The sequence below is a fragment of the Notolepis coatsorum genome, assembly GCF_963971535.1.
Source record: "Notolepis coatsorum genome assembly, chromosome: 7".
Lineage (NCBI taxonomy): Eukaryota > Metazoa > Chordata > Actinopteri > Aulopiformes > Paralepididae > Notolepis > Notolepis coatsorum.
The window spans coordinates 74,948,449-74,975,613 of record NC_140171.1 but is presented as its reverse complement, the minus strand read 5'-3'; the positions used below and the strand labels follow the sequence as shown (position 1 = coordinate 74,975,613).

The window sequence follows — 27,165 nt, the reverse complement described above, 5'->3', positions numbered from 1 at the left end:
GCAATCTGTTAATAAAGTTTTCAATCAAACATGACGTAGCTCACGTTACCAAGCAATCGTGCGCAAAGTTCAGCACCACATACATACAAGGTGGACAGCTCCCCTAGTCCGACACTTACATACACGCGCGCACAAAGCACAGGCAGCTAGAGAGAGTTTGAGTCTTTATGGACAGATCTCTAATAAAATAAGGTTGTTTCTCAGTCTCTAAAAACACATCAATCCCAGGTATGTGGATACATGTGCGCATGCATGAACATGCCACATATATGCGCGTGCGCGTATGCTCTATATATGCGTAGAGCCCATTCAAGTTCATGTCCACATGTGTCCACTTCCTAACAGTCAGTGTGATGTGATCCCTGTTTTGCTTTGTCCCCAAATCGTCTTATGAACTACGAAACATGTCCAAAACAGTCTGCCCTGCACCTTGCAGTCGGAGATTGAGCTCGTTGACGTGTCGCGTAATATCCATGAGAAATAGGCCTGCCGCGATAAGCAATAAATCGATTAATTGCTGCGATAATTAAAATGAATGCAATGATTTTGACAGGCGCGATTAATTGCTATTTGCGCGTTTGTTTTAATGAGGCGGAACCAGTACCCCTCGTCAGTCACTCTCCGTGTGGGGAGGCGGGCCGCTGGCTTTACTACAGAGCACAGCACGGGAGCTCCGTGGGGCAACGCCACATACCTTAACTACATTTCTCAATAGTGTTGCTCCTTTTAACCAAGTAGCGTTATTTGTAGTGTAACGTTAGCTATTTTTAGACCCAAGTAGTTACTCGCTACTGCCCGGAGAAACTGGACTGCTAAATAAAGATGAAAGATCGAGCGTTGATGCTCATTCAATGCTAACAACATTAGCTAAATAGCTAACAAACGAAATACAACGTATAGCATAGCTACAACACAGAATAACGTTAATACAATTACATGCATCATTGTTTACAATGAACGGGTGGGGCTAGTCAAAGGACTGGACACGGGGACAAGTTAAACATGAATTAATTTATTATAACGGGTAGTTTCGAGTCGTGCCTACGCACCACAGGGCTACTATTCTATTATATACGGATTTGACGCTTCCTCCTCATCGTTGATTGCCTGTAAAATGTTAGTAGCTAACGTTAAAACTAACCTAAAGTTAGTTGTTCACCAACAATCTCAACATTTGTTTTATCATTAGCTCAAAAACATAGAACCGGACGAGACCAGTTGTCCGCTCATAGGTTCTGCTAGGATAATCACAACAATACTTCCGGTCCGGTCGGTGTGCTTCAAAATAAAAGTCTAAAACACCGGAAAATACGTTTATTTTGTACAGCGTTTTCCTCCACGAGTACTCGAGTACATCATGTGATCAATCGATCTGGAATATTTTTGCCCATCCCTAGTTTATCCTGTGCTGAAGTCTCCATTCCAATAGAGATAGTATATATTTTGGTCTTTATTTGATTATTGTTTCACTGCCTTTTTATTTATTACGTTTCCAGTTTTTTCCTCACACTTTATTAACATTTTGTACATGGTACCGCGGCGCAAGGTACATTAATAATACATGTACATGTTAAAAGGATGACACAAAAAGCCAGACAGAGGGCTTGTTTCCAGTTTCAGTTTGTTTTATAATAAACAATCAAACTGAGCATTTTTTTATTTAGGATATTTAAAATGTCTTCCAATGTTAAATAAAAGTTTATTGCACTTTGAAACGGTGTCCTTGCATTGTTATGCTATTATCATTATATTAGTGAATTTTTTAAAGAAAATTGAGAACTTTTGGGAAATGAATGTCTCCAAAAAAAAATTCTCTAACCGGTCGCAATAATATCGCTTATCGCGATATTTTCGGGGGCAATTAATGGCCCAGCAAAATGTGTTATCGTGGCAGGCCTAATGAGAAACATCAGTTTCACAACCCACTTCACTTCTCGTCCTCGAGTTCTGGCCGGGTAGTCTTGGGCTTTTTTATCAAAGCAGCCGTCAAACTTTTCCACAGCGTAGCCACCTAAACGCAGAGTAGAGCGGGACATCTTTCTATGCAAACTTTGTATTTCCTCGAGCAGTTAACTATGAAGTTAACAATCGTTGCCACCGTAGCCATAACCTCATTAAGAATATTTTCCAAACATAAAGCACACATAAAGCTCATTTACCTTAGCTTTCTTAGCTAGCGGCGTTGCCATCATGACATCTACAACTATGCAGAACGCAACCGCGGCACTGATTACCATGGGAAATGCGAGCGGGAGGCCTCATAGGCTACCTCAATCGAACTAAATAAAAAGTGTAGCCAATGGCTGTTCAAGAGGTGATTTGACATGTCATAGGGGTGTGCAAAAGAGTCGACTTACAAAAAATAACTTGTGGGAGGATTTCAACAAGATAAATGCGACAGCAGTCCAGTGCAAAATATTAACACATTAATTGCCAATGACTAGTATACTTGTTATTGGCCGTCACTCGTTTTTATGATCGTTATTTCTTTTATTCGCTATTGGCATTCATAATTCATCCAGGAAGCCTCCGGGAGCCAACTGGACCCTGTCTGATATTGCAACCAGTGGCGTAGCGGAGGCCCCCCGCAACCCCCGCTGGGGGGGCCCCGGAGCTTAGGGGGCCCCGCCCCCACTGTAGACTATCCTCTCAGATTTCGTAACGTGCGCAAACAGGGCGCTGACAGTGGAGCCCAGTATGGTTCTGCCTGCGGGGCTGCAGCTGGATGCATCTCGCGCAGAGGGCGGGGCCCCCCCCTCCCTGCTATGATTTGCTCACCTGCGATAGGGCTAGGCTGATAACTAATGTTCATTGGCAGCGTTCAAAACACAGCGGGAAGGCGCCGGTAAAAATGCCGCAAATATCCAAGCAAGCGGCGGTGCTTAGAAAAACAAGATGAGAGCGAAAGCCGAACAGGAGACGGCAAAGCTACGAAAAAGAACATCATTGTTCCAGCAGGCAGCAAAGGTATACTGACTCTAACGTTACTGAAGAATGCATCGGCAGTAAGCTCTCCACCCAGGCCGGCCGCCGCGCCGCGTCCACAGTCCAGCCAGGCCCCAGCCACGCTACAGCCGGTGAGACAGGTTAGAAGAATAGAACGTTTTATTCGCCATAACCAGTATGCTACTACAGGTTACATGTATGCATCAAAACTGTTACATTGTTTGTGTTGCTCCGCAGAGCTGAGCGTGAGAGCGCGGAGTTGGGCAGTGGTCTCCTCTAGTGAACGAGAGTGTTGTTATTATTATTATTATTATATCACTTATCTCAGCACCCCCGCTGCTGAAGCCCTGATTATATTATATTATTATACAGTTCCTACTGACCCTATACTGTTTACAAAAGATGCCTGAAAAAATAAACATTTAAAAAAGTTGCCTACAGCCGCGATGTCCAGTGTAATGATAATAATGATGTGTGTTGTAGCGGGACGGCCAGTCACGATATGACATGGCACGAGATTTTGGGTCATTGTAATTACGAGGATTTACTGAAACTGCAAGTAGTGTCGGAGCCTGCATAGGCGGAGGGTGAGCTCGACATTAGGGTCCGTTATAATGGGATGGACCGCAACATTTTCTCACTTTATTGATTTAGGGGAGTGGTCTGCCCTGCGGGGGGGGGCCCCGAGATATTGCGCAACGCCACTGATTGCAACGCTTCAATACCGCCGCCTGGTGGAGTTCGGGTGAGTTACACTCCACTCTAAACCGGAAGTGGCGCTCGGTGCATCGGGGAAATCCTCCGGCAGAGATATCTTGTAACGTGGATCAATATACACACCTCGAGTGCATTGGATCGCTTTCGAGTCGCAAGAATCAATATGCTTTCGCCGTTTATTGCGTCATACAAACGGAAAATGGATCTAGCAGATCGACGTCAAATAATTTTTTCTCCAGACGCATCGGCCACAGGTAAGAGGAATTTCATTGAAATCTGTCCGATCAACGTATGGTGTCTTACAAGAAAGCCGTTAGTGACAATCAAGGAATCATAAACGACCCCCCCCCCTATCCTTCACGCATGATGGAGCATAATGTATAGCGATCATATGCATAAATATTTTTGAATATTGCGTGTATAGGGACGAAACACCAGATAATGTATAATACGCGCCGGGGCCTATAGCGCGCATTCTAGGAATTACTGCTATACAGTCTAAAAACATACTTAATATTCTCGACGGTACTAACACGACAATGTATGAATGGAAAAATATAACGTTCCCGCATCCGGAATGATAGATACCCGATGTTGAATGGGCCATAGTAATGTCGATATACAGTAGCTATAATATTTAAAAAGTTATAGCCCTGCAAAGAAGGTGAGCCACTCCATAGGGTTACAGCACTGGCAGAGAGTGGTATAAGATGGGCATACTGCATGGCACCCAATGTGTTAAAAAAAAAAAAGAAAAAAAATTGTCAATGGGTGCTGCGTGCCTAGGGTTGCCGACCCCTGACTTGTAATATACTATATTGACCATATTCACACTGTGGCCATTTGACTCAATTCACCCATGGGAACAGTGTGGAAAGGAATCCCACCCAGTATGACATAAACAAAATGGCTGCAGTGTGAATATGGTCAATTGACCCAAACATTATTTTTCAAAATTGTAGTTATTTAAATAAAATAAAGACTCAGTTAAACTGGTAAGCCTATAACATAATTTATATCTCAAAGTGAACAATGGCGCCATAGGTTAGACTGCCTCATCGATCACAAATCATCTTAATTGGAATTATAACTCCTCCTCAGTCCTGATTTAGGTTAACTTGGTTTATTTTCGACCCTCTGAAACCTAATGATTAGCTAGTGGGTCATCCGACTTTAACATCATTGTTTTGTAGACTCAGTTTTTAAGCTACCGGTATATCATGTGAATTTTAAGGTGGCAAGGAATTCATTGATACCAAACATGTCATACTAGCTTACCAGGAAAGGGACTAAATATCACACAAAAATTTGAAATTTTGATTTCTTTACCACAACACCTCCAATCTTTAGAGTGCCAATATTAGATGATCTCACTTTTCAGGATAATACGGTAATTATCTTCTCCTCTCTCCAGGCTATCCTATACAGCTCCACTACTGGAGAGGAGAACCAGGCTTGGAGCGGTCCTACTCCTCCCTCCCGGCCTATCCTCAGTGTCTCGGCCTCCGTGATCCCTCCCTTTCTGGAGCTGCCTCAGGAGCAGTACCCCTCTGTGCTGGTCACGGATGTCAAGAACAGCAACACTGTTACCGTCAGGTAGGACACACGTCAAGAAACTTGAGTAACTCAATTACTAAAAAGCTTAGTTGAATCCATATAACTATATACAGCTCACTAGGGCGGCTACGTGGCGTAGTGGGCAAGGCGCTCACCACGAAATGCTGGAGACGCTGGGCTCGTCAGTTCGAGCCCAGCGCTCCACATTTGCTTTCAGTTTAGCTGGTCGTCCGTACTAATACACATTGGCCGTATTAGGGGGTGGGAAACTGATGGGTGGGGATCGGGCGTTGTGGACAGCGACTCCTACAGGTCGGTTGGTGCGCCTGCGCAGTAGAATCAGGAAGTGTCGGGGGCAGCGTGAGCCTCCCACGCGTTACTCCTCGCCACTGAGAGATCGAGCTGCGCAGGTGAAAAGATGCGACTGCTGTTACCTCAAGTACCGGAGGGGACTTGTGCTATGTATGACTTAGTTCACATTGCAGCCGGCTTGTGGGAGGCAAGAAACAGCGTCCGTGACAGGGGAGGGTTGAATTGGATGATACGAAATTGGGATGGGAGAAAATATAGAAAATGGGAGAAAGTGGATAAAAAAAAAACTATATACAGCTCACTGTGTTTCGCACAGATGATTATTAAAGAATGGGCCGACCGTGAAACAAGTTTAAGCCATTTTGCAAACTTTTGCATGAAACATGTTTAACCTCCTAAACCCGACTGCTCCGGTACCGGACCCAAGTCATAAATCCATCTCTACAGACTGTATGAATGAATGTTGTGTTTTTTCCCCCCAAATGTAGCCAAGAGGAAAGACCCTAACCCTGTCAAAACAGTCATGGTGTATATTTTCAGCAATACGTTTGTTTACCAATAGGTTAAAGGGTTATTAGTGAAATATGAGTTTTGGAAATCTATTCAGAAACTAGCGAATATCGACTGAAGGTAATGCACACCGGCATTTTGTTTGTAGTTGTATGAGGAGAGGAGACCCAGGGCTTTCGAATGCTGTTGGAATTTTGAAAAATGACACTACCCAGCTCAAGCCAGCTCCTGTCAATCAAATTACTTGTGGATTCACTTTTTTATTTATCATATTTTTTGCGATTATCTACCACAAACCTGAATGTTATTGGCATAAATTAGAACAGTTAGTTTATCTACCTTTCTGTGAAGGTCTAGCAAAAAACGGCGTTGCAATCTGATGAAAAATGGTGGAGGAATCTACATAATAAAAAAGTAACTGTACTTATAGTAGATTTCATTCATCGTTCTTGCTGCACGGCTGGTGATACTAAATCCAGATTGAACTCTGCCATTGGAAAGCGGAGATTTGGCCCGATCCATAGATGTGCGACTTGGCTATAATAAGGTCATTTATAGGTCTGATATTCTATATTATATAGATTTCTATAGAATGTGTCCGGATGGCAGAATTCAGTACTGTATCTACAAAACCTTCCGTTTAATCATCTTCCATTTATTCATTTCCTTAGATTGTTTGTACACGTGATTTCAAGAAGGTACTGAACAGTGGCCGTTTTTCATGTCTGGTCATTTTAGCATGGTATTATTCACAGTCAAAGATGCAAAGAAAAATCATAATTCATATTCTCTTATCACAATTTAAGCAAGCCTAGTAATGGACACAATATTTCTGACACTGAATACATTCACTGAGGTCCATAGATGTCCCTAGATACAAAGAACATGCAAATTGACCTTGTAGAAGTGGAGCAATATTCCATTTACTTAGGTATGTATTTTAGGCCGATTTTCTGAAAATAGGGCTCCAGGCTTAAGAGGTTAACCTATTGTTAAACAAAAACATATTGCTGAAAATATACACTACAACTGCTGTTGTGACATGGTTAGGGTCTTTACTCTTCCATACATTTGAAAAAGAAACGCTACTTAATGTCATACAGTCTGGAGAGAGTGATTTATGACGTGATGCCATTTGCTAAAGAGGTTACGGAAACGGTGCTGCATAGGGGTGGGACGATACATAGATCCAGATCGATATATCAATCTATTATCAATTATCCAATAGGATCGATGCAACGTAAATATTGGTTCATATTGCAATACTCTCATTTTGAAAGTTGTATCCGCCCAGCAGCACAGCAGTCGCATGTGAAATGCTGTGTAGAGGGCCTACAGTGTGCCTATTTTGCGACCCGAAATAAGTCGATGCTGTTTTTACCCGCAACGGGTCAAATGCATCATTGCATGCATCCTTGCCATTCCTTTATGCCCATGTCGTGTTAAAGACCGAAATTAACGTTACGTTAGCTTAAGCTAATCCTGATCAGAGCCATAGAGAACAGCAGAGGTCCATTAGTGGGGACTGGGCAAGTGGGGGGCATTCTCCCTTTCCGTGTGTGTGTGCGCGTTTGGAAAGACCAGATGGATAGTAGGGTCATCTGTGGCACTTTTGTGACCGTGGAGAGCGAAGGTCCGTTTCTCAATGGATTTGTCATCTAGGAGGGTTAATAAACAAATTTAGCCGGGGTGTATTTTTTTTAAAGGCGGGGAAAATTCGTGAGAGACCAAAATCCAAAATGGCTGCTGTGGAAATTAACCTTTTAATGGTTTGACCTACAATGATGCATAATACATGGTTTCAGAGCTTATTTTGATCAAGGAATACATATTTGGTGTTTATATAATGATTTGACTTATTGTCGACCTTCAAATGTAAGATGGCTGCCAATTTTGAGCTCCAAAAAGGGATAATTTTTTTTCAAAATCGTCACACAGAGCCTTCATATTAGGCTCTGCTCATGATGAGTTGAGTTATGGACAGAGGGGATAGGTGGGTATCTTCCACCATACTCCATCCATCTGTGAAAGTCATGATCACCCCTGTTTGTTTCAGCAGGGTGGGTTATTGGCCCCAGATGCTGTTTCTACAAGGTTGTCTGACTGTGCTTTGTCTGACCTCTCACCCTAGACCTTTCCGGTTTGTTAAAACCTGCTAGGAGTTTCCTCCTACTGGCATAGCTCTCAGGGTTCACTGAGGTACTCAAGCTCCCTTACCACAACAAGGTGAACAGTCAAAAGGGATTTTATTTTATTTTCTCTCTCAATATATATTTTTTTAACTTTTGTATAACTATGGTGCTTCAACAAATAGCACTCCAAAATAATAATTGATCAACTAGTAGCCTAAGGGCATGACAAGGAGTAAAGATCTGGTAGACACTCTGCACAAGAGTGGTGTCTGCATCAGCTATGCAGATACACTGCTTCTCTATGACCACTGGGCTCTGATGGATGTAGAGGCATCAGCAACCTGCCCACAGGAGATCGCAGACAGCAAGCCAGCTATCGTGATCATCGACAATGATGACTTCATGATTGACACTATGACAGGTGACTCTACAGGAGCCCATCGAACAAATCATGTACGTGCAGCCAGAGAGCTATGAAAAGAAACCAGGCAAAGAGACTGCTGAAACGCTCACCAAGAAGAAGGAAATCTCTGCACAGCTAAAGCAGAAGTGTGCAGAACTGACAAAAGTTTGCCAGTACAGATGCCCCCCTGGTTGGTGGCCGAGCGAATATTGCGTTCGTCACCAACCCCGGAGCTGTGAGCTGGATTCGCCTGTTCGAATCCAGCTCACAGCTCCGGGGTTGTCACCAGCTTGGCTGGCCGTTCACACTAATACAATTGGCTGTATTAGAGGGTGGGAGAAGCTGGCGGGGTGGGTCCGGGTCGTTGTAAACAGCGACTCCTACAGTTCGGTCGGGGTGCCTGCTAAGCGCGGATAGGACCGGTGTGATCCTCCCACACGCTACGCCCTCTCAATGAGAATCCGCGCTGCCAGGTGAAAAGAAGCGGTGATTGGCTGGACGTGTGTCGGAGGAAGCACGTGGTAGCCTCCACTCTCCCAGATGATCTGACTGTGGGGGGTAAGTGCGCAGCGACCAGGAAGGGACTGGGAATTGGCATACGACTAACATTGGGATGGGAGAAAATCGGAGGAAAAAATGGAGGGGGAAAAAGATGATAATAAAAAAAAAAAAAAAAATTAATTTCCACAGCAGCCATTTTGGATTTTGGTTTCTCACGAATTTTCCCTGCATTTAAAAAGAAAATACCCCCCGGCTAAATTTGTTTATTAACCCTCCTAGATGACAAATCCATTGAGAAACGGACCTTTGCTCTCCACGGTCACGAAAGTGCCACAGATGACCCTACTAGGAAGTCGGGAGTATATTATATTCAGGGCCGCCTCAGGGGGTGTGCGAGCAGTGCGGTCGCACAGGGCCTCGCGGGAAGGGGGGCCTCGCACTAAAAAATAAAATAAAATTATTTTTTCTCTTTTTTTTTATTTTTATTTTTTTTGCGAGGCCCTTTTTCATCACAGACCTAAAATCTAGTTTTGCTTATATGCTTATATATTTCACATTAGACATGTTTGTAGAATGCGTCTGACTTGTTCCTGGCTCTGAGGCTCTGCAGGGCAGCTCTGAGGCTCTGCAGGCAGCAGAATTGGTTTCAATGAGGGGAGGGGTTACAGGTAAGGTAGCGTCTGTTGAGTTCATTGTGTGTGTCTGTGTGCGTGCCGGGGGGGGGGGGGGGCGGCGTGAACCGACTCATTGCCAGACGTGAGCGATTCGACTCACGCTCACGGCAATGAATCGGCTCTTATGAACGAGTCGCTCATGACCGACCCATCACTAGCGTCTGACTATTTCGCGCGTGCAGCATTGGAGGTTATGCCAGCCAAGATGAAGAGGACATCGTTCGGCAGATGGACTGAAGATGAAAGTTGTTGCATGTTAGACATTTCAGTCAGGTTTAAATCTCGCATTTCTCCCAGGCGGCCCTGATTATATTGATAGTAAATTTACTGAGGATGGACAGATAATGTTGATATTTAAACATAAAAAATACAATACATAATAAATGGAATTTTACTTGAAGTTTAAAGCTCAATATATCAAAACGTGGCACTTTACAGTGAACAGGAGGTCTATTTGTATTTAAAAACAATAGATTGTTTTTCATTTAAATGTCTGGAAGAGCTCAAAAATGGAAATGTCAAATGATATTTCCGTTGCCTTTTTTGAGTTGATCTAAATGTTACTGATTGTGTTAAATGGGCATATAATATCGTCTCATATCGATCACAGGCACCTGAATCAAATCATATCGTATCGTGGCAGACTTTGTGATATCGGCAAATAATAATATCGTATCGTTGTCCAAAGAATCTATATCGTGATGAAACTGGTGATTCCCACCCCTATAATAAATGTATACATGATCATGCAACATTAAAAAATTGTTGTAGGAACGGTTTGGGAGAGGGAGGTAGTTAGGGGTTTTAGTTTGTGTGGTGTGATAACGATGTTAAAATTGAGAAGTTTTAGACTTTAGTTTAATTTCACATAGGGCTGTACCGAATGTCTTTTATTTTTTTTTATACATTCAAAGCTTCTACCGGTATTGAAGTATTCGAATGAAGCTTTGAATGTCTGTCGTCATATTTTATGACGTAATCATACATTTATTTTTATATATATATTTTTTTATTTCCTCAAACTAAATCCTCTGATTAAATTAGTATTTTATTTATTAAATCAACTTTCTTTAATGAACGAGTCATATACTATAATAGTATACTACTATAATATTAGTGTAGCCTAATCTTTATCTGCAACTGTGAAGAAAAACCCCATTGGTTTAAACGGAATGAATAGACTCATACAAAATAATAATAATAATCAATCTAATATCTAAAAAATATCAAATGTTGATTTAGAATTTGAATGTCAACGTTATGAATGAAGCTTCGAACTATTCCGTACACATTTGATTACAGAGTAAAGTACTGAAAAAAGGTACAGACGGCTATCTGTTCAAATGTGAATGGTACCCAACCCTACTCCCTAGCACACATTCGGTACTGTGTGTGTACATACATAAATATGTTCCTAACATATCCCTCTCTCCTTGTCCCCAGGTTTATAGGTGAGGGCTACTCTAAAGCCCACGTAGCCATGGGAAAGTCAATGTGCTCCTTTTACAGTCAAAGCTCCACTTTTCAACCCCTGTTGATCCCTGTGATTGGTCAGCTGGCAGCGGTCAGGGTGGAGGGCGGAGACGAAGTGGTCAGAGCCCAAGTCATGGAGCTCACCTCTGACAAGGTCAAGGTGAGGTCCAACTCAGGTCATGCCCGCCAACAGTTTTTTTGGTAGTTAATTTTGTTAGACTAATCGCAGGAGTTTAAACTAACTTAAGTATTTTTACTCGAGTACTGTACTTAAGTACCATTTGGCACTCATACTTTACCTAAGTATTTAAATGTTGGGGAACTTATGATGGTTGAACACTCAGAAGTGCAGAAATACAAGAATGTCATACACACGGTGCACTAAAAGGGTAATCCAAGTCTGGGTTTCTAAAATGGTAAAATGAGCCCACAACCAGTTCTGTATGTATCATGAAGCTAATCGAGAGAGGCGATCAATGTATCGGGATATTAAATGACCAATTACCCATTGTTGTTCTTCAAAATTGAGTGAGGATAGAGTTAAGTGGCATCATGACGCACCTTCCGCTGCCGATGTTACTGAGCAGAGAACACTGGCCAACCATATAGCCATCAACTAGAAAGCTCTCCACCAGGAGGCATGCCAGACACAGACGGACAAACACACAAAGATTTACCGTTCTCCTTGTAGTTAATAGCATTAACATAAGCTACAAATGCACAATACGCACTGACCACTCTCCAATTATAGTTATTAACATTATCATGCTAATGCTAGATGGTAATGGAAAGCATAGCAAGGGTGATGGGAAGCATGTTTGGGAGAAGCATAGGTGGAATGTTAAAAAGTATAGCAAGGTTGTTAGGAAGCATAGGAAGGATGTTCGAAGCATTGGAAGGCTGATGGGAAGCATAGGAAGCATAAGAAGGGTTATAGGAAGCATAAGAAGGGTGATAGGAATCAGGGCTCTACAGTGTGACCATTTTACTCATTTGCCCATAAGAATGTGTGTGCTGCGAACCGGAAAAATCAATTACTTGCACAGTGTGCGAGTGAAGATTACAACCTCAGTCGTGCTTTTCTCTCTCCGCTGCTAATCGTTCAAAAACTACAAGTCCCACATTTCACTCAAGCCAACGGTCCAATCACAGTAGAGTGACGTGACTGGTTTCAAGCTAAATAAAGGAAATGAGAACACGGTACACAGCTGATAACGCTAGCCAAGTTAGCACACACACACACACACAGTGGGCCAGTGACTTTGGTGTAGGGGTGTAACAATGCATCGCAATGCATCGATCCTAAGGGAAAAATTCAACTGCATCGATTTAAAAATGTTAGAATCGATTAGAATAAAAAAAAAAGATTTAATTATCTTTTTCCCCCTCCTTTTTCCGATTTTTCTCCCATCCCACTGCTAGTCGTTATGTAAATTCCCAACCTCCTTCCTGGTTGTTGCGCACTTTCCCCTACTGTTGGTCCGAGAGGCCGGAGACTGTCGCATGCTTTCCTCCGACGCATGTGCAGCCAGCCGGCAGCCAGCCTGGCTGCGCAGATTCTCACTGGGAGAGTGTAACGTGTGGGAGGCCGCACTACCAGGGCTCTACAGTGCGACCATATTGCTCGCATATGCCCCTAAAAATATGTGTGTGCGAACCTCAAAAATCAATTACGCGCACGGTGTGCGAACTGCTGATGACAGAATCGGAAATACAGAAATACCGGCTACAGGCTTTCCGGTTTCCGGGCACCCCCTGATCCGTTTATAGTCCCCAGTGAAACAAACAACAAGCAGGTCTGTCAGCCTGTCGAGGGAGGCGATAACTAGGGATGGGTACCTTTCACATTTGAACCGGTACCGGTACCTGTGAATCGATACCGGTACCCAACGGTACCTTTTTTCTGTACTTTAGTCTCAAGAAATTAAATTGACCTACCTCAGTCCTCAGTACTGTATTTGCAAATCTGGTATGTCATAAATGTATAGATGTAGCAGTACTGACTATCTGTATGTCATGTATGTCATATATGTCCTGATGAATTGAAAATGGGGGACCCTGATGTAAACAAGACGAAAGTCTTTCTCTGGTCTGCATCCCCTTAACAATTGTGTGTATTGAGCTGTACTGTATTGTACCCATTCTGCAATCTGTTAATAAAGTTTTCAATCAATCAATCAATCAATCAAGTCGCAAAAAAAAATCCAAACTTCAAATAACTACAATTTCGACAGTTTTCGGCTTGTCATTGCTCCGACTGCTTTGTTGTTGAATCAAGTCAAATCCTAGGTAAGCATATATTGTGCGTGTGAACGTTGACATGAAAAGAAAAAAGTAAAAAAAAAAAATTAATAAAAGATTTATTTTTTTATTTTTTATTTATTTTTTGGTTTCTCACTTGATTCGATACTCGGTAGTACCGACGTGTTTCGGTTCGGTACCTCAAAAGTACCGAATTCGGTACCCATCCCTAGTGATAACAAGGTTGTTTCTGGGGGGGATACATTTTCATGAGCACCGTGTTGTGATTTCAGGGGCGGGACTTCCTACCTGATTCCCACTTTCGGCCGTAGTGCTTTACCAGGCTTTATCTCTCGAGATAAAGCTGGGAACGAGGTTAGGTTTCATGGGAAATAAAGCAAATGATCAATCGGAAGCTCTCATTTTGCTTGTTTACTTCCTGAAACTCCGCCATTGCGTTTTCCGAGACACTAACTTATTATAGTCTCTCTCTTACCAATAGCAATAGATTTTAGAACACCTAGATTTATCGATAGCAATAGTAATATAACGTTAATGCAACTAAACGAATGCCTTTCTTTGTTAATCATAACGTTGATGCAGTAGCGTATGTCGGTGTGTTGGCTGTAACGGACATGACAATAACATAACGTGTACACATTAAAATTGCGATAATCTATTCTAACATTTTCAAATCGATGCAGTTGAATTTTCCCCTTGTAACAATTTCCTATTGTTACACCCCTACACCAAAGTCACTGGCCCACTGTGTATCTGTGTGTATAATAACTTGGGTAGCGTTATCAACAGCAGAGATGGGCTAAAGGGTCCAGCTGCAGCGCCGGACGGTCGGAGTGCAAGCGGTGTGATGTAATTGGCAGACTCGACTGTCAATCAATGGTCTACCTGACACGCAAACTCATAAACAATGTTTCTGTACTGGAGGTGTACAGTATTTCAATAGGCAACCCTGAAAGGATTATTTTTCTAGAAGAGCAACACAGCCAAAACATAAGCATTGTATGCATAAAAGGGGCTAAAGTTAAGTGACTGTTACTTCTGTAGCAGTAGTTCAATGTCACTGCCTTTTTTATTATGCCTAGTTGTTGGCTACAACTTTGCCAAAGTTTCAAGTTTCTTTAATAGTTGTCATACAGAAGTACAGAATACTTTTATACAAAATGCTTCTTACTGTTACGCTCCAGAGACTGTGCTAGACAAGATAAGTATCAAATAACATAGTATAGCATGTAGAAGTAGAAAATGAGGTCACAATGTTCAGTATAGACATATGTACAATGTTCGATGCAGAATAGACGTAACTGAGTTACCATATAATATACAATATACTATGCAGTGTACTAATATACAATACTATATAGTGCAAAGCAGAAATGGGATGAGGTACAATTTAGGTACGATTTACAGTAAGGTGTACGAGTTGTAGTGCAAATCCTTTATCAATAAATATAAAGTGTGGGGAGTGGGTGCTACAGTGCGTTTGTTTAAAGTGAGTGTGTGCGTGTGGATGTGTGTGCTATGTGCGTTTGATGGTTGTTGTGTAGTGTTCATTGTTCGTTGAGCTTTCATTGTTCGTTGAGCAGCCTGATGGCCTGGGGATAGAAGCTTCTTCTGAGTCTTTCTGTGCTCGCCTTGAGACTCCGGTATCGCTTGCCTGACCGTAGCAGTTCAAAGAGGCAGTTGTTCGGGTGGCTGGAGTCCTTAATGATTCTCTTAGCCTTGCCCCTGGCCTGCACCGCTTGTTGTAAATGTTCTGGAGGGTGGGGAGCCCCCCTCCAATTGTGCATTCGGCTGAACGTGTCACTCTTTGTAGTCTGCTTCGGTCTTGTGCAGTGCTATTCCCAAACCAGGAGGTGATGTTGCCAGTCAGGATGCTCTCTATTGTACATGAGTAGAAGTTCTTAAGGATCTTCTGACTGACTTGGAACTTCCTTAGGCGCCTGAGGAAGTAGAGGCGTTGTCGTGCCTTCTTCACAACACTGTCAATGTGTGTGGTCCATGTCAAGTCCTCGGATATGTGGGCTCTGAGGTACTTAAAGCTGTTCACTCTCTCAACCGGTGCCCCGTCGATGCTGAGGGGGCTGTAGTCCTTGACCCCCGACCTCCTGAAGTCCACAATCATCTCCTTTGTTTTGCTGACGTTCAGGGAGAGGCTGTTTTCCTGGCACCATCCCGCCAGGACCTTGACCTCTTCCAGGTAGGCCCTCTCGTCGTTTGCAGAGATCAGGCCCACCACTACTGTGTCGTCAGCCAATTTGATGATTGTGTTGCTACTCCGCTGAGCCACACAGTCGTGTGTGTACAGGGAGTAGAGGAGGGGACTCAGAACACAGCCCTGGGGGGCCCCTATGTTGAGGGTGATGGATGAGGAGGTGCAGTTGCCTGCTCTCACCACCTGGGGTCTGCCCGTCAGGAAGTCCAAGACCCACTGGCAGAGGTCATAGTTCAAGCCCAGGTCCCTGAGCTTGGCTATGAGTTTGGAGGGGACTATGGTATTGAATGCCGAGCTGTAGTCGATGAATAGCATTCTCACATAGTTCCCCTTCCTCTTGTCCAGGTCTGATGCTGCTGTGTGCAGCACATGGGCTATGGCGTCCTCCGTGGACCTGTTGGGGCGGTATGCAAATTGCAGGGGGTCCAGGTTGATGGGGAGGGAGGAGCAGATGTAGCCCTTTACTAGCTTCTCAAAGCACTTCATGGCTATGGAGGTGAGAGCTACAGGGCGGTAGTCGTTGAGGCAAGCAGGCTTGGATTTTTTGGGTACAGGGATAATAGTGGACTTCTTCAGGCAGGTGGGGATGACGGCCTGTTCTAAGGACAGGTTAAATATGTCAGTGAATACCGGGGCCAGTTGGTCGGCACAGACTTCGTCCGGTCCTGCTGCCTTCCTGATATTCACTTTTTTAAAGGTCCGCCTCACCTCATGCTCAGTTACCCTGAACACTGAGTCTCCATCAGCAGCAGACCCCCCCCCAATTACCGTGGCTTGTGGGCTGGTGTTGTTATTACCAGCATCAAACCTCGCATAGAAGGTATTGAGGTCATTTGCTAAGGAGATGTCACTGTTCAGTTTGAGGGAGGTGCCTTTGTAGTCTGTCATCGTTTTGAGCCCCTGCCACATAGCTCTGGAGTCAGCCTGTTCAAACTGGAGTTACATTTTATCCCTGTAGCGCCGTTTTGCCTCTATTACTGTCCTCTAGGGGTGGACGGTATGGTCTAAAATTTATATCACGGTATAATTTGAAGCATAGACGGTAACGGTATATATCACGGTATCAGTGTTTCTGTTAGAATAATTTTTTTTGCCTGATAGGCAGGCTATATAAAGAATGACATCCTCAAGGCATGTAGATTTATAATATTTTAACTTAAAACTAGGCTATTTTTGCGTATAAAGTCATTATATTCCATATAAAATAAGTCCCGAGTCGAGACTCCTGCTCCCATTGCAAACAGCGGGGCTGGATTTTGCTAGAAGCATATGTAGCTGCAGAGCCGCAGAGCCAGGGGCTCTTTCAGGTCATTCATTTCAGCCATTGGCAATTCAGCCGTTGGGTGGGGGGGCGCTGTTTGACGGGCCTGTGACCAGACCTGAAAGAGCCACTGGCTCTGCGGCTCTGCAGCTGCATGCTATTCGCAAATCCACTGCTGCACGCCGTCCTCCCGGCTCCCGCTGCTGCCGTTGTTATCATAACACTACACACATATCGTAATGTTTACAGCAAGCTGTAGTTGATCACCAGGTATGTTTTATTAACGTAGAATAATTCATATAAGAAAAACGATAGGGAAATATCTTACCTTTCTCCACTGGTTAAAAATGCCAGGAACTGAAATTGAAACTTGCTGTGCGCCGCGGTGATATGTGTTTATTATGAAATGACAATTGCGTGTTGACACGCCCACTGCGCGAAGCCTCCTAAATAACTTTTTCCAGTTTGCACATATCTATTATCTATGACTAATTCTATCTACCGTACTTTTCGGACTATAAGCCGCACCTGAATATAAGCCGCAGCAGCTAAATTGAATGATGTGTACATATATAAGCCGCACTGGACTATAAGCTGCAGGTGTTTTTTAATGTTTAATTACCATATGTAATTAGCATTGGGACACAATACTGTCGGACAAATAACAAGAATGAACTCATTTACAAGTTGTATTAAGTTTAGCAAATAAGGGAACAGATAAATAACATTTCAATGCAGTCAAAAAAGCTATATTTTGATTTTTACATTTTCGGGTTTGGTCACGTTGAGTCACATATAAGCCGCACCGTTATATAAGCCGCAGGGTCGAAAAATGGGGGGGAAAGCCGCGGCTTAGTCTGAAAAGTACGGTATTTTTAGGGGCAAATGCGATTGAAATAGTCGCGCTGTGGTTACATGACGTCATTGCTATTTTAGAGCTGCTCTACCGGTTAAACGGTATAGTCAAAATCCATACCGTAGAGCAAATTAATACCGTTTATACCGTCCACCCCTACTGTCCTCCTTACGTTGTATCGCGCCACCTTGTGGTCATTCATGTTGCCTGCCACAGTAAGACATTTGAACTATTAAGTGATTAACCCATTCTCCGCCACCACTTTGATTCGTCCTAATCCATTCTCTGCCAGCTTTATTTGTCTATGGAGATGTTCATCTACTTTGCAGGGCTATAACTTTTTAAATTGTATTGCTAAATTGACATTACTATGGCCCATTCAACATCGATTAGCTATCGTTCAGGATGTAGGAAGGTTTTACTTTTTCATTCATACTAAAATACCGCCCAGAGTATAAATATGTTTTTATCGTTTTCTGCTGTATTTCATAGAACGTGAGATATAGCCATTTATGCATATATTAGATCATCAAATGCAGTTTGATAGCTATTGACGTCAGATAAAAAATTTCAATTGTACAAGGTCCTAAACGTCATGACTAATCATTTGCTGGTGACTGGGGGGGGGGGGGGGTCGTTTATAATGCAATGACCGACGTTAAATGATTCATGTTGTATGGGTGATATATAGATTAGAGCAGTTTGTATGGTTAATAATAATCAAAAACGCTGACACTCACCGCAGCTGCCATCACCGTTGGGTGATCAGCGTGGAGCAAAAAGATCGCTATTATGGGATGTTGATCTAGAGATGAACCATTTCCGGGTTGTATAATACAATATACGTCCAAATAACATTGTTTATTGAGTTATGGCAACCGATCGATTATCCAGTGTGTCAAGATGGAGCCCCGGGAGCGATAGCGAGTGGCGGACGGAATAGGGGGGGACACCAAGCACTTCCGGCCCCACTTCCCCACTTCCAGTTTGGCCGATCGGCCGCCAGGTGGCGATATTGAACCGTTGGAGAGTTGAGTGGAGATCCACAGCACCCGTCAAGGATCCGTCGGTGAAATATGAATACCATGACAGAAATTTGAAATATTGATCTCGATGACGGCGTAATCAGTCATTGGCAGATTAAGCATGGCGAGGAATGACGGCTTAATCCGCCATTGGCGTTTGCACACGCAGATACACACATGCACACAGTGGGCCAGTGACTTTGGTGGTATGTCCTATTGCACAGATGCGTGTCCCGTTTGCACACGCACGCACAGTACAAATATAAATTTATTAAAAAAATTGAAAATAAACTGTTACTTGAAATATTTTCACTGTGCTCCTAAATATTTTTGTGGTCCTACATTTCTTTGTGTGCTCCTAATTTTTTTCATTTAGGAGCACCTTGGGAAAAAGGTTAGCGTAGAGCCCTGGATGCGTTTTCCTTAATGCCAAGCAAGCAAGCAGTGCAAAAATGCTTCCGCATTCGTCACCGCACGCCAGTGCGGTAAAGCGCCCTTCTTTTCAGGCCCCGCTTAGACAAATGCTACCGTGCGTGCACCGGCGGCGGCGTGCTCGCTCAGGTGCGTGCGTGCGCCGGCGTGCTCGCGCGAGGTGCCCGCGCATGCGCATGAGATCCCGCCTTGGTTCGACACGAGCGGAGCTCAATATATATAAGTCACCGCCCCTTATTCAGTACCTAGAAATAGCTCAATTGGCAAGGCCACATGGCTGTGGATCCTATGGCTCGTTTACTGGCGAGTTCGAATCCCATCGAAAATATTTTTTAACGTGATTTTTTTTTAACGTGTATTCTTTCGCCGGTTAAGGTTAGGCATTGTTTCGGAGTTGGTTAAGGTTAGAACGGTTAAGTTTAGGCGCTGTTAAGGAGCTGGTTAAGGTTAGAGTTTGTCAAAGAGAATGGCAATATAATTTCTATGGTTAAGGTTAGGCATGGTTATGGTTAAGGTTAAGGTTAGGCATTGTTTCGGAGTTGGTTAAGGTTAGAACGGTTAAGTTTAGGCGCTGTTAAGGAGCTGGTTAAGGTTAGAGTTTGTCAAAGAGAATGGCAATAGACAGCCTATTTCCGCGCGACCTGGGCGCTGGGCGGCGGAAAATGAAAGGCGCATTACTGCACGCCACTACGGTAAATTTTTGCACTGCTTGCTTGGCATAAAGCTACACGCGCCCTGGATAGGAAGCATGTTGAAAATGATAGCTTCTAGCTAAATCTGGTGCACCCATCCATTTGTTTAATGCAAACGATTGTCATTACACACGGTCCTTTATAAACTAAATAAACTAAACTAAAGGTGCCTAAATGATGCATTACTATATTTCATCACAATATAATAGATATAGCTAGGCTACTAACATTGTCATTGTGATAATGTCAGTAGTAGCTAGCTGTATCTATTGTTTACACTTGAAATGTGTATTTTTATTGTCACAATATTTGAAAAATATTGTGTAAAATTGAACTGTTTTTGAGTTGCAGCACTTAAAAACATTAAATGGACTGTTATATATTATTCAATTGTGGACATTTATTCATTCCCACTTATTAGACACTATTTCTGATGGTAAAATTAGCATAAAAAGCTAAATACAGAATTCTGAAATATTAAAACGGAATTTGGGAAAAAATGCAATGGAATTTGGAAAATAATAAAACGGATTTCATATGGCTCTATAAACGGGCCAGAGAGCTGATTTCCTGAGGCTCTAAGAAGTGAATGTGTTTTTAAAATGAATTTGAATGGACAATGATGGAAATTTATTTAAATAAAACATTTCAACCTGTGTCCAGTTTCATCCACCATAGAGGTTAGGAAAGAGATTGGACATCTCTGCCGCCCTTCTTTTTGCTCCGGTGTCATGCTTTTCTCAACCCTGCAGCAACAATGGAAAATAAAAACAATAGGAATACTATTAAAATACCATTAGTAATAGTACAGTAGAAAAGAAAACGGTGCAAATAGTACTACCAAATTCAATGCAATAAAAATACAATACAATGCCAACATGGATAATATATGTGGTTGTGTATGCACAATGTTACATCTATGAAAGTGTGTGTAATGGGCAGACAGACTGGCAACAGGCCTTAAGCACCCATTGTTCATAAGCCTGGTTGCCTGGTAGAAAAAGCCTGCAGGTCCATGCCCTGAGGCTGCAGTACCTCCTGCCAGATGGCAGCAGCTGAAACAGTCTGTGTTTGGAGTGGCTGGTGTCCTTGATAATCCTGTCCAGCACTGTGGACAACACACTGCTTAATGCATAGATGGCAGATAAAGGAAATAGTGGGCACAGGGTGTGACCCAGCTGCTGAACACATGTTGAACTTGCTCATTGCACCCTTGTGTTTTCACTTCATTTAAACGTATTTGTTTACACATCCGCCCTAGAAGATGATATCCAATTGAATCGTTATGTATATCCAGCTCATTTTAAACGAATGGTTAGCCGGTAAACTCGTTGTCTGTGCACATCCCTACTCTTGAGTATGTATGTTTTTGTAGCAAGTAGTTTCGTTGTTGCTACCATCTCATGCGAACCCCAGCTACTAGGACAGAGAGGCTTAGGCTCAGCTTCTTCCCCCAGGCCATCAGAGTCTTGAACAATGAACATTGAGTACCACAGAACACTGAACTATCCACACATAAGCACACATGAGCACTAGGGCTGTCTTAAATGCTTCGAAGCTTCGAACGTTCGATTCGATGGCACAAGCTTTGAACATTAAAAAAAAAATCGAAGTTAAAAAAAAATCAAAAAAAAATTCAATTTTTATTTTTTTTTTACTTCGATTTGTGTGTGTGAACTACCCATCCCAGTTAGGACAGCCGAATCCCGTCCAATCTTTCGCCGTCGACTAAAGACTCACTTCTTCAACCATTATCTGAAATGATAAAAAAAAAAAAAAAAAAATCTAACCGTGACTAACCTTACTGTCATGCACTTGTCCTAATAAACTAACCTACACTGTAACACGCAACACTTTGATGAACATTGTTACTCAGCTGATAGAGTTGTACCCTTCTTGCTGTCTTGTCGTACAGAACTTGTAAGTCGCTTTGGATAAAAGCGTCAGCTAAATGACTAAATGTAAGTGTGTGTGTGTGTGTGTGTGTAAGTGTGTGTGTGTGTGTGTGCGCGCACCTTGTAGAATTCCACACATAAGAAAGAAAGATACTGGGATGAATAAACAAAATAGGAAATAAAATTTAGAAATGCATGCAATACATAAATAAATATGAATCTCCATATATGAAATATAACATTTAGATAAGGTGCTACTGAGATGTTTTGGTGAGTTCTTTGTTTTTTTGTGGAAGTTGCCCTTCTTAAAAATGCATGAACATTCACTGATAATTGGTCTGTAGTGGAGTCTACAAGGTCTACATTGCCGGACCATGTAGAATCCGGACCTTGTAGACTGACATAATTCTGTGCATAGTTTAGTCTACACAGGCCATATTTCAAATAATCAAAATCTTACTTCATTCATCTTAAACATTCTTGATTTGGGGGATTGGTAGTTCCCATGAAATCTGAAGTTGTTCAAACGACAACAGCGATCCACCTTGAATTAAATCACACAGCCGAGTGAAACCTTGTTGGATGCATCAGTCACGAAAGGGGCTACTTAATTAATTAATCCAACCCACTTTATTTATAGAGCACATTTTAAAACAACAACGTTTACAAAAGTGCTGTACAAGTCCCACAACATAAGATATATAATAAAAAAAAAAAAAAAAAAAAAAAAATCCCCCCGAAGCTTCGAATTAAAATCGAAGCTCGGCCCCGAAGCTTCGATTGCCAAAAAAAGCTTCGAAGGTCAGCCCTAATGAGCACACACACGACACGCACGATGTGCACGCTCACACACTAGCAGCCACTTTGACACTTTAACATGAGCGGGCACACACTCATGCCGCACACACCCACACTTATTGCCAAAAGGAAAGGCCACTTTAAACTAGTATTAGCAACAGTAACAGTGTATTGCACTACCAAAGCTACCTAGCATGTCCTATATACTCTGTAAATAACTATGTACAAATGCCGAGATGTCACACCATGTTGCCTGTTACCTGTTATTGCACAATGTTTTTTGTATTTGATTCTATTATATGTTGTACCACTGTATTGCACATCGTTGCGGGCAAGACCACCCGCATTTCATTGTATACTCGTATGCCGTGACAAATAAAACTCTTGACTTGACTTGACTCATTTCAAAACTCCCAGAGTACTCTGACAACTCCTTACAGAGTGTCTCTGGTTGAGCTTCCTCAGGTTTCCTGTCTTGATTTAAGCCTGAGCTGTTTAGTCCCATCAGAGGGTATTGGTGATGGTGGACCCCAGGATTTGAATGACATAGTTGGGGCAGTGTTGTCTTACCTTTCATTCTATCTATTAATAGTTTTGTTTCATCACCTGTACATGGATATAGTGCCTCAGAATCGGGATAATAATGTAATGATTCTGGTAACACTGGTGTACTATATGGACGCTGGAAACATGTATGTAACAGGAGTACTTCTGTCTCTCTGTGTACCAGGTGTACTTTGTAGATGATGGCTTCGCTGAGGAGACCAGCAAAATCTGGCTCTTGGAGCTTCACCAGGACTTCCTCACTCAGCCCTTCCAGGCCATCAATGTCAGACTAGCAGGTAAAAGCAAATGGATGATAATGAACCATATAGCAAAACACTTTTTTATCCACTTTTTCTATTTTTCTCCCATCCCAATTCCACTGTGCCAATTCTCCCCTCCCCTGTCTTTAACGTTGCTCGTGTATGTCCCCCACTGGCCGGTTGTAGGGAGGATAGAAGCCTTGCATCACGTGTCCCCTCCGATACACGAGGAGGCAGCCTGTGACATATTTTCACCTGCCAGCGCGGACTCTCATTGGCGAGGTGTAACGTGTGGGAGGCTCACACTACCCCCGCCATTTTCCTCTGTCTGCTGTGCAGGTGTCCCCAACCGACCTGTAGGAGTCGCTGTTTACAACGTCCAGATTACCACCCATTTTTATTTAACCTTTATTTTACCAGGTAGTCACTTGAGATCAAATATCTCTTTTTCGAGCAAGACCTGGCCAAAATGGCAGCAAAACTAAAACAAACATACAAAATACACAAAACACAGACAGAGACATAAAAGGCAAAGTGGGGCAAGGGGATACATTTGAGCTGCAGCAAACTAGATTGAATGGGATTGGGCGAGATTGGCGGTTAGGGTAAAAAGGTAGAAAGAGGATGGAAGGTGAGGCTTTGCAGGAGGTTGCTGGGGAGAGGTCAGGTTAAAAATATAAAATATAACACCACGTTATGCAGTGAAGCAGCGACATTCTCCCATCTCATTCTTTAAAATGCCCTTAATTAGAATTTTAAAATCAGATATGGTAGTGAGGGCCTGCAGTTTCAAAGTTTTTTGAAGTCCATTCCAGGCAGAGGGAGCAGAGAACATGAAGGCCCTTTTCCCAAACTCTGTGCTGGTTCTGGGTACTGAGGCATACAAATAGTCCTGGGATCGTAAGCTGTAAAATGGGTTTGATGTGATGGTGAGGTATGAACCGAGGTAAAAAGGGAGCTGACCAATAATTGCTTTATAAATGAAGGTGTACCAATGAAGCAGTCTACGGGCAGTCAAGGATGGCCAGTTAACTTTAGCATACAGAGTGCAATGATGGGTAAGTGATCTATATCCAGAAATAAATCTTAATACACCATGGTAAGCAGTAGGGGTGGACGGTATAAACGGTATACGGTATAAACGGTATGAATTTGCTCTACGGTATGGATTTTGAGTATACCGTGTAACCGGTAGTGCAGCTCTAAAATAGCAATGACGTCATGTAACCACAGCGCGACTATTTCACTGGCATTTGCCCCTAAAAATAGATAGAATTAGTCATAGATAATAGATATGTGCGAACTGGAAAAAGTTATTTAGGAGGCTTCGCGCAGTGGGCGTGCCAGCCCCTACCGCACGCATGTAAACACGGGTCTAGTAGTCTAGTGGGACGGGACACGGGAGCTGTCGGCGTCTCCCTGAGCTAACGTTAGCTTAGCTACCGTTACAAAATGACCCAGTCAACTATTCACTTTTAGTTTAATACATGATGGGGCATTGTCTAACCGAACGGTATCTAGTCGGCCAGCTACCGATAGCTCCTGACATCAACAAACGCTCCACAAAGTCTAGTACTAGAGACGTGTATGCTACCTGTTAGCTCACGTTAACACAAGTTAGTTCACTGTTCAAAACGAAATGTCCCATTGAACTAAATAATTCACTGAGGCGTTGTATTAACGTTATATATGCAGTAGCTACAGATAGCTCATGATATCAATGTCTTATAACACTGATTCGATGCGTATTCGAGCTGAGGGCTTGCTAACGTTATAATACCAATACAATAGGGTCCAGGTGCAGCGCCGGAGAATCCTGGCCGTAGCTCTGCTCGAGGCTATTAGAGTATAGGTCCAGGTGCAGCTCCGGAGAATTCTGGCCGTAGCTGGAGGCTACTAGAGTACACACAGACAGTGGAGCTTGTTGCGTGGTGGCGATGTCTCGCAGATAATACCAGTACAAGTCTAATTATATAATATATATATTTTATAAAAAAAAAAATTATATAAAATAAAAAAAATTTTTAATCAAAAACGATGATACCGTGATATATACCGTTACCGTCTATGCTTCAAATTATACCGTGATATAAATTTTAGACCATACCGTCCACCCCTAGTAAGCAGTGTCCAACATGTGTAGTGAGATGGAACAGGCATTCATGTATAAAACATCACCATAATCTAATACTGGTAAAAAAAAGTGGCAGCAACTAGTTGCTTCTTTGCATTAAAAGAAAAGCACGATTTGTTTCTGAAAAAGAAACCCAACCTCACGTTTAGCTTCTTGACCAGGCTTTCAACGTGTGGTTTAAAAGACAAGCTGTCATCAAGTAAAAAGCCAAGGTATTTAAAAGTCGACACAATCTGAATTGGAATGCCTTGCGATGTGTGTATAGAGGCAAGACAAGGCACCTTTGTTTTGGATTTAGTAAAAATCATAATTTTTGTTTTTTCCGGATTTAAAACAAGCTTTAGTTGCTGAAGTTGGGATTCTATTTCATTAAACGTATTTTGCAAACTTTCCAGAGCTTTTGTCAAAGTAGTAGTGTAGCCGGTGTGATCTTACTCTGCATTGTGTTTTTCGATTCAACCCCTGTTAAGGGATCGCCCTGAGTGGGAGTTGAACCCCGGTCTCCCGCGTCGCTGGCGGCATCACAGACCACTATACCAAGAGGTGAATTCACTTCTTGCTATTGGGTCTGGATGCCTCTGGGGAGTGAGTTTACTTGCAGTACCGCTTAACGTCCACAGCCACTTCACTTACTGTCCCTCGTGACTGTGGATAGACTGCGGTACCTCCGTTACAGTAGCACAACAGTAAATGACAGTGTCATCAGCATAAAAATGAAAGTTTGCATCTGGAAAATGTTTGCCTAAATTATTGATATAGATTGTAAATAACAATGGTCCTAGAACAGAACCTTGTGGCACCCCCTTGTGGACAGATAAAACATCAGCCTGAACACATTGAGTCCTGTCAGCAAGATGATTACAGAACCAGCCAACAGCAGAGTCAGACAGTCCTACATTAATTAGCCTATGCTTCATTATATTATGGTCCACAGTATCAAATGCCTGAAAAATCAATAAAAAGGGAAGCACAATGTTTCCTATCTATCTATCTAAAGGAAGTCAGTGATTTCAAGTACCTGGGCTCGTGGGTCAACTCGTCCGAGCAAGACCTTAAAGTGAGGAAGGCGCTTGCGTGGAGGGCTCTGAACGGCATGACCAGTGTGTGGAAATCCAACCTCCCCCGTCAAATCAAGCTCAACTTCTTTCATGCAACAGTTGAGTCTGTCCTTTTGTATGGCAGTGAATGCTGGACCTTGAAGCCCACCCTGCAGAAGTCCTTGGATGGGTGCTACACCAGAATGATGCGCGTGGTGCTCAACATCAACAGGGATGAGCATGTCACTAATGCAATCTTGTATGGGGGGGTGCTAAAGGTGAGCGATAAAGTGGCAGTCAGGAGAATGAGGCTGGCAGGTCACTGCCAGAGACACCATGAGATGCCAACCAGCAAACTTGTGCTGTGGGAACCAACACACGGGCATCGATCACAAGGACGTCCCACATTAACCTACGTGGACGTACTCAGGAGAGATGCTGGAACAGAAAGCACCGGCGAGCTAGCCAGATGCATGGAGGATCGGGATGACTGGAAGCACCGATGGAGGGCCCGTCCGAGGACGACCTAG

The 27,165-nt window shown here is 42.9% G+C and overlaps 1 protein-coding gene across 1 annotated transcript in view; it reads left to right on the top strand.

Moving 5' to 3' along the window:
• Positions 1 to 27,165, top strand: part of tdrd7a (tudor domain containing 7 a) — a gene marked incomplete at both ends in the record, with an annotated part of 195,169 nt that overhangs the window by 101,384 nt on the left and 66,620 nt on the right. The window contains 3 exons of the mRNA XM_084318310.1: positions 5,078 to 5,259; positions 11,196 to 11,385; positions 23,389 to 23,500. Coding sequence (XP_084174436.1) covers positions 5,078 to 5,259; positions 11,196 to 11,385; positions 23,389 to 23,500 — 484 coding nt within the window. The remainder of the gene's footprint in view (positions 1 to 5,077; positions 5,260 to 11,195; positions 11,386 to 23,388; positions 23,501 to 27,165) is intronic.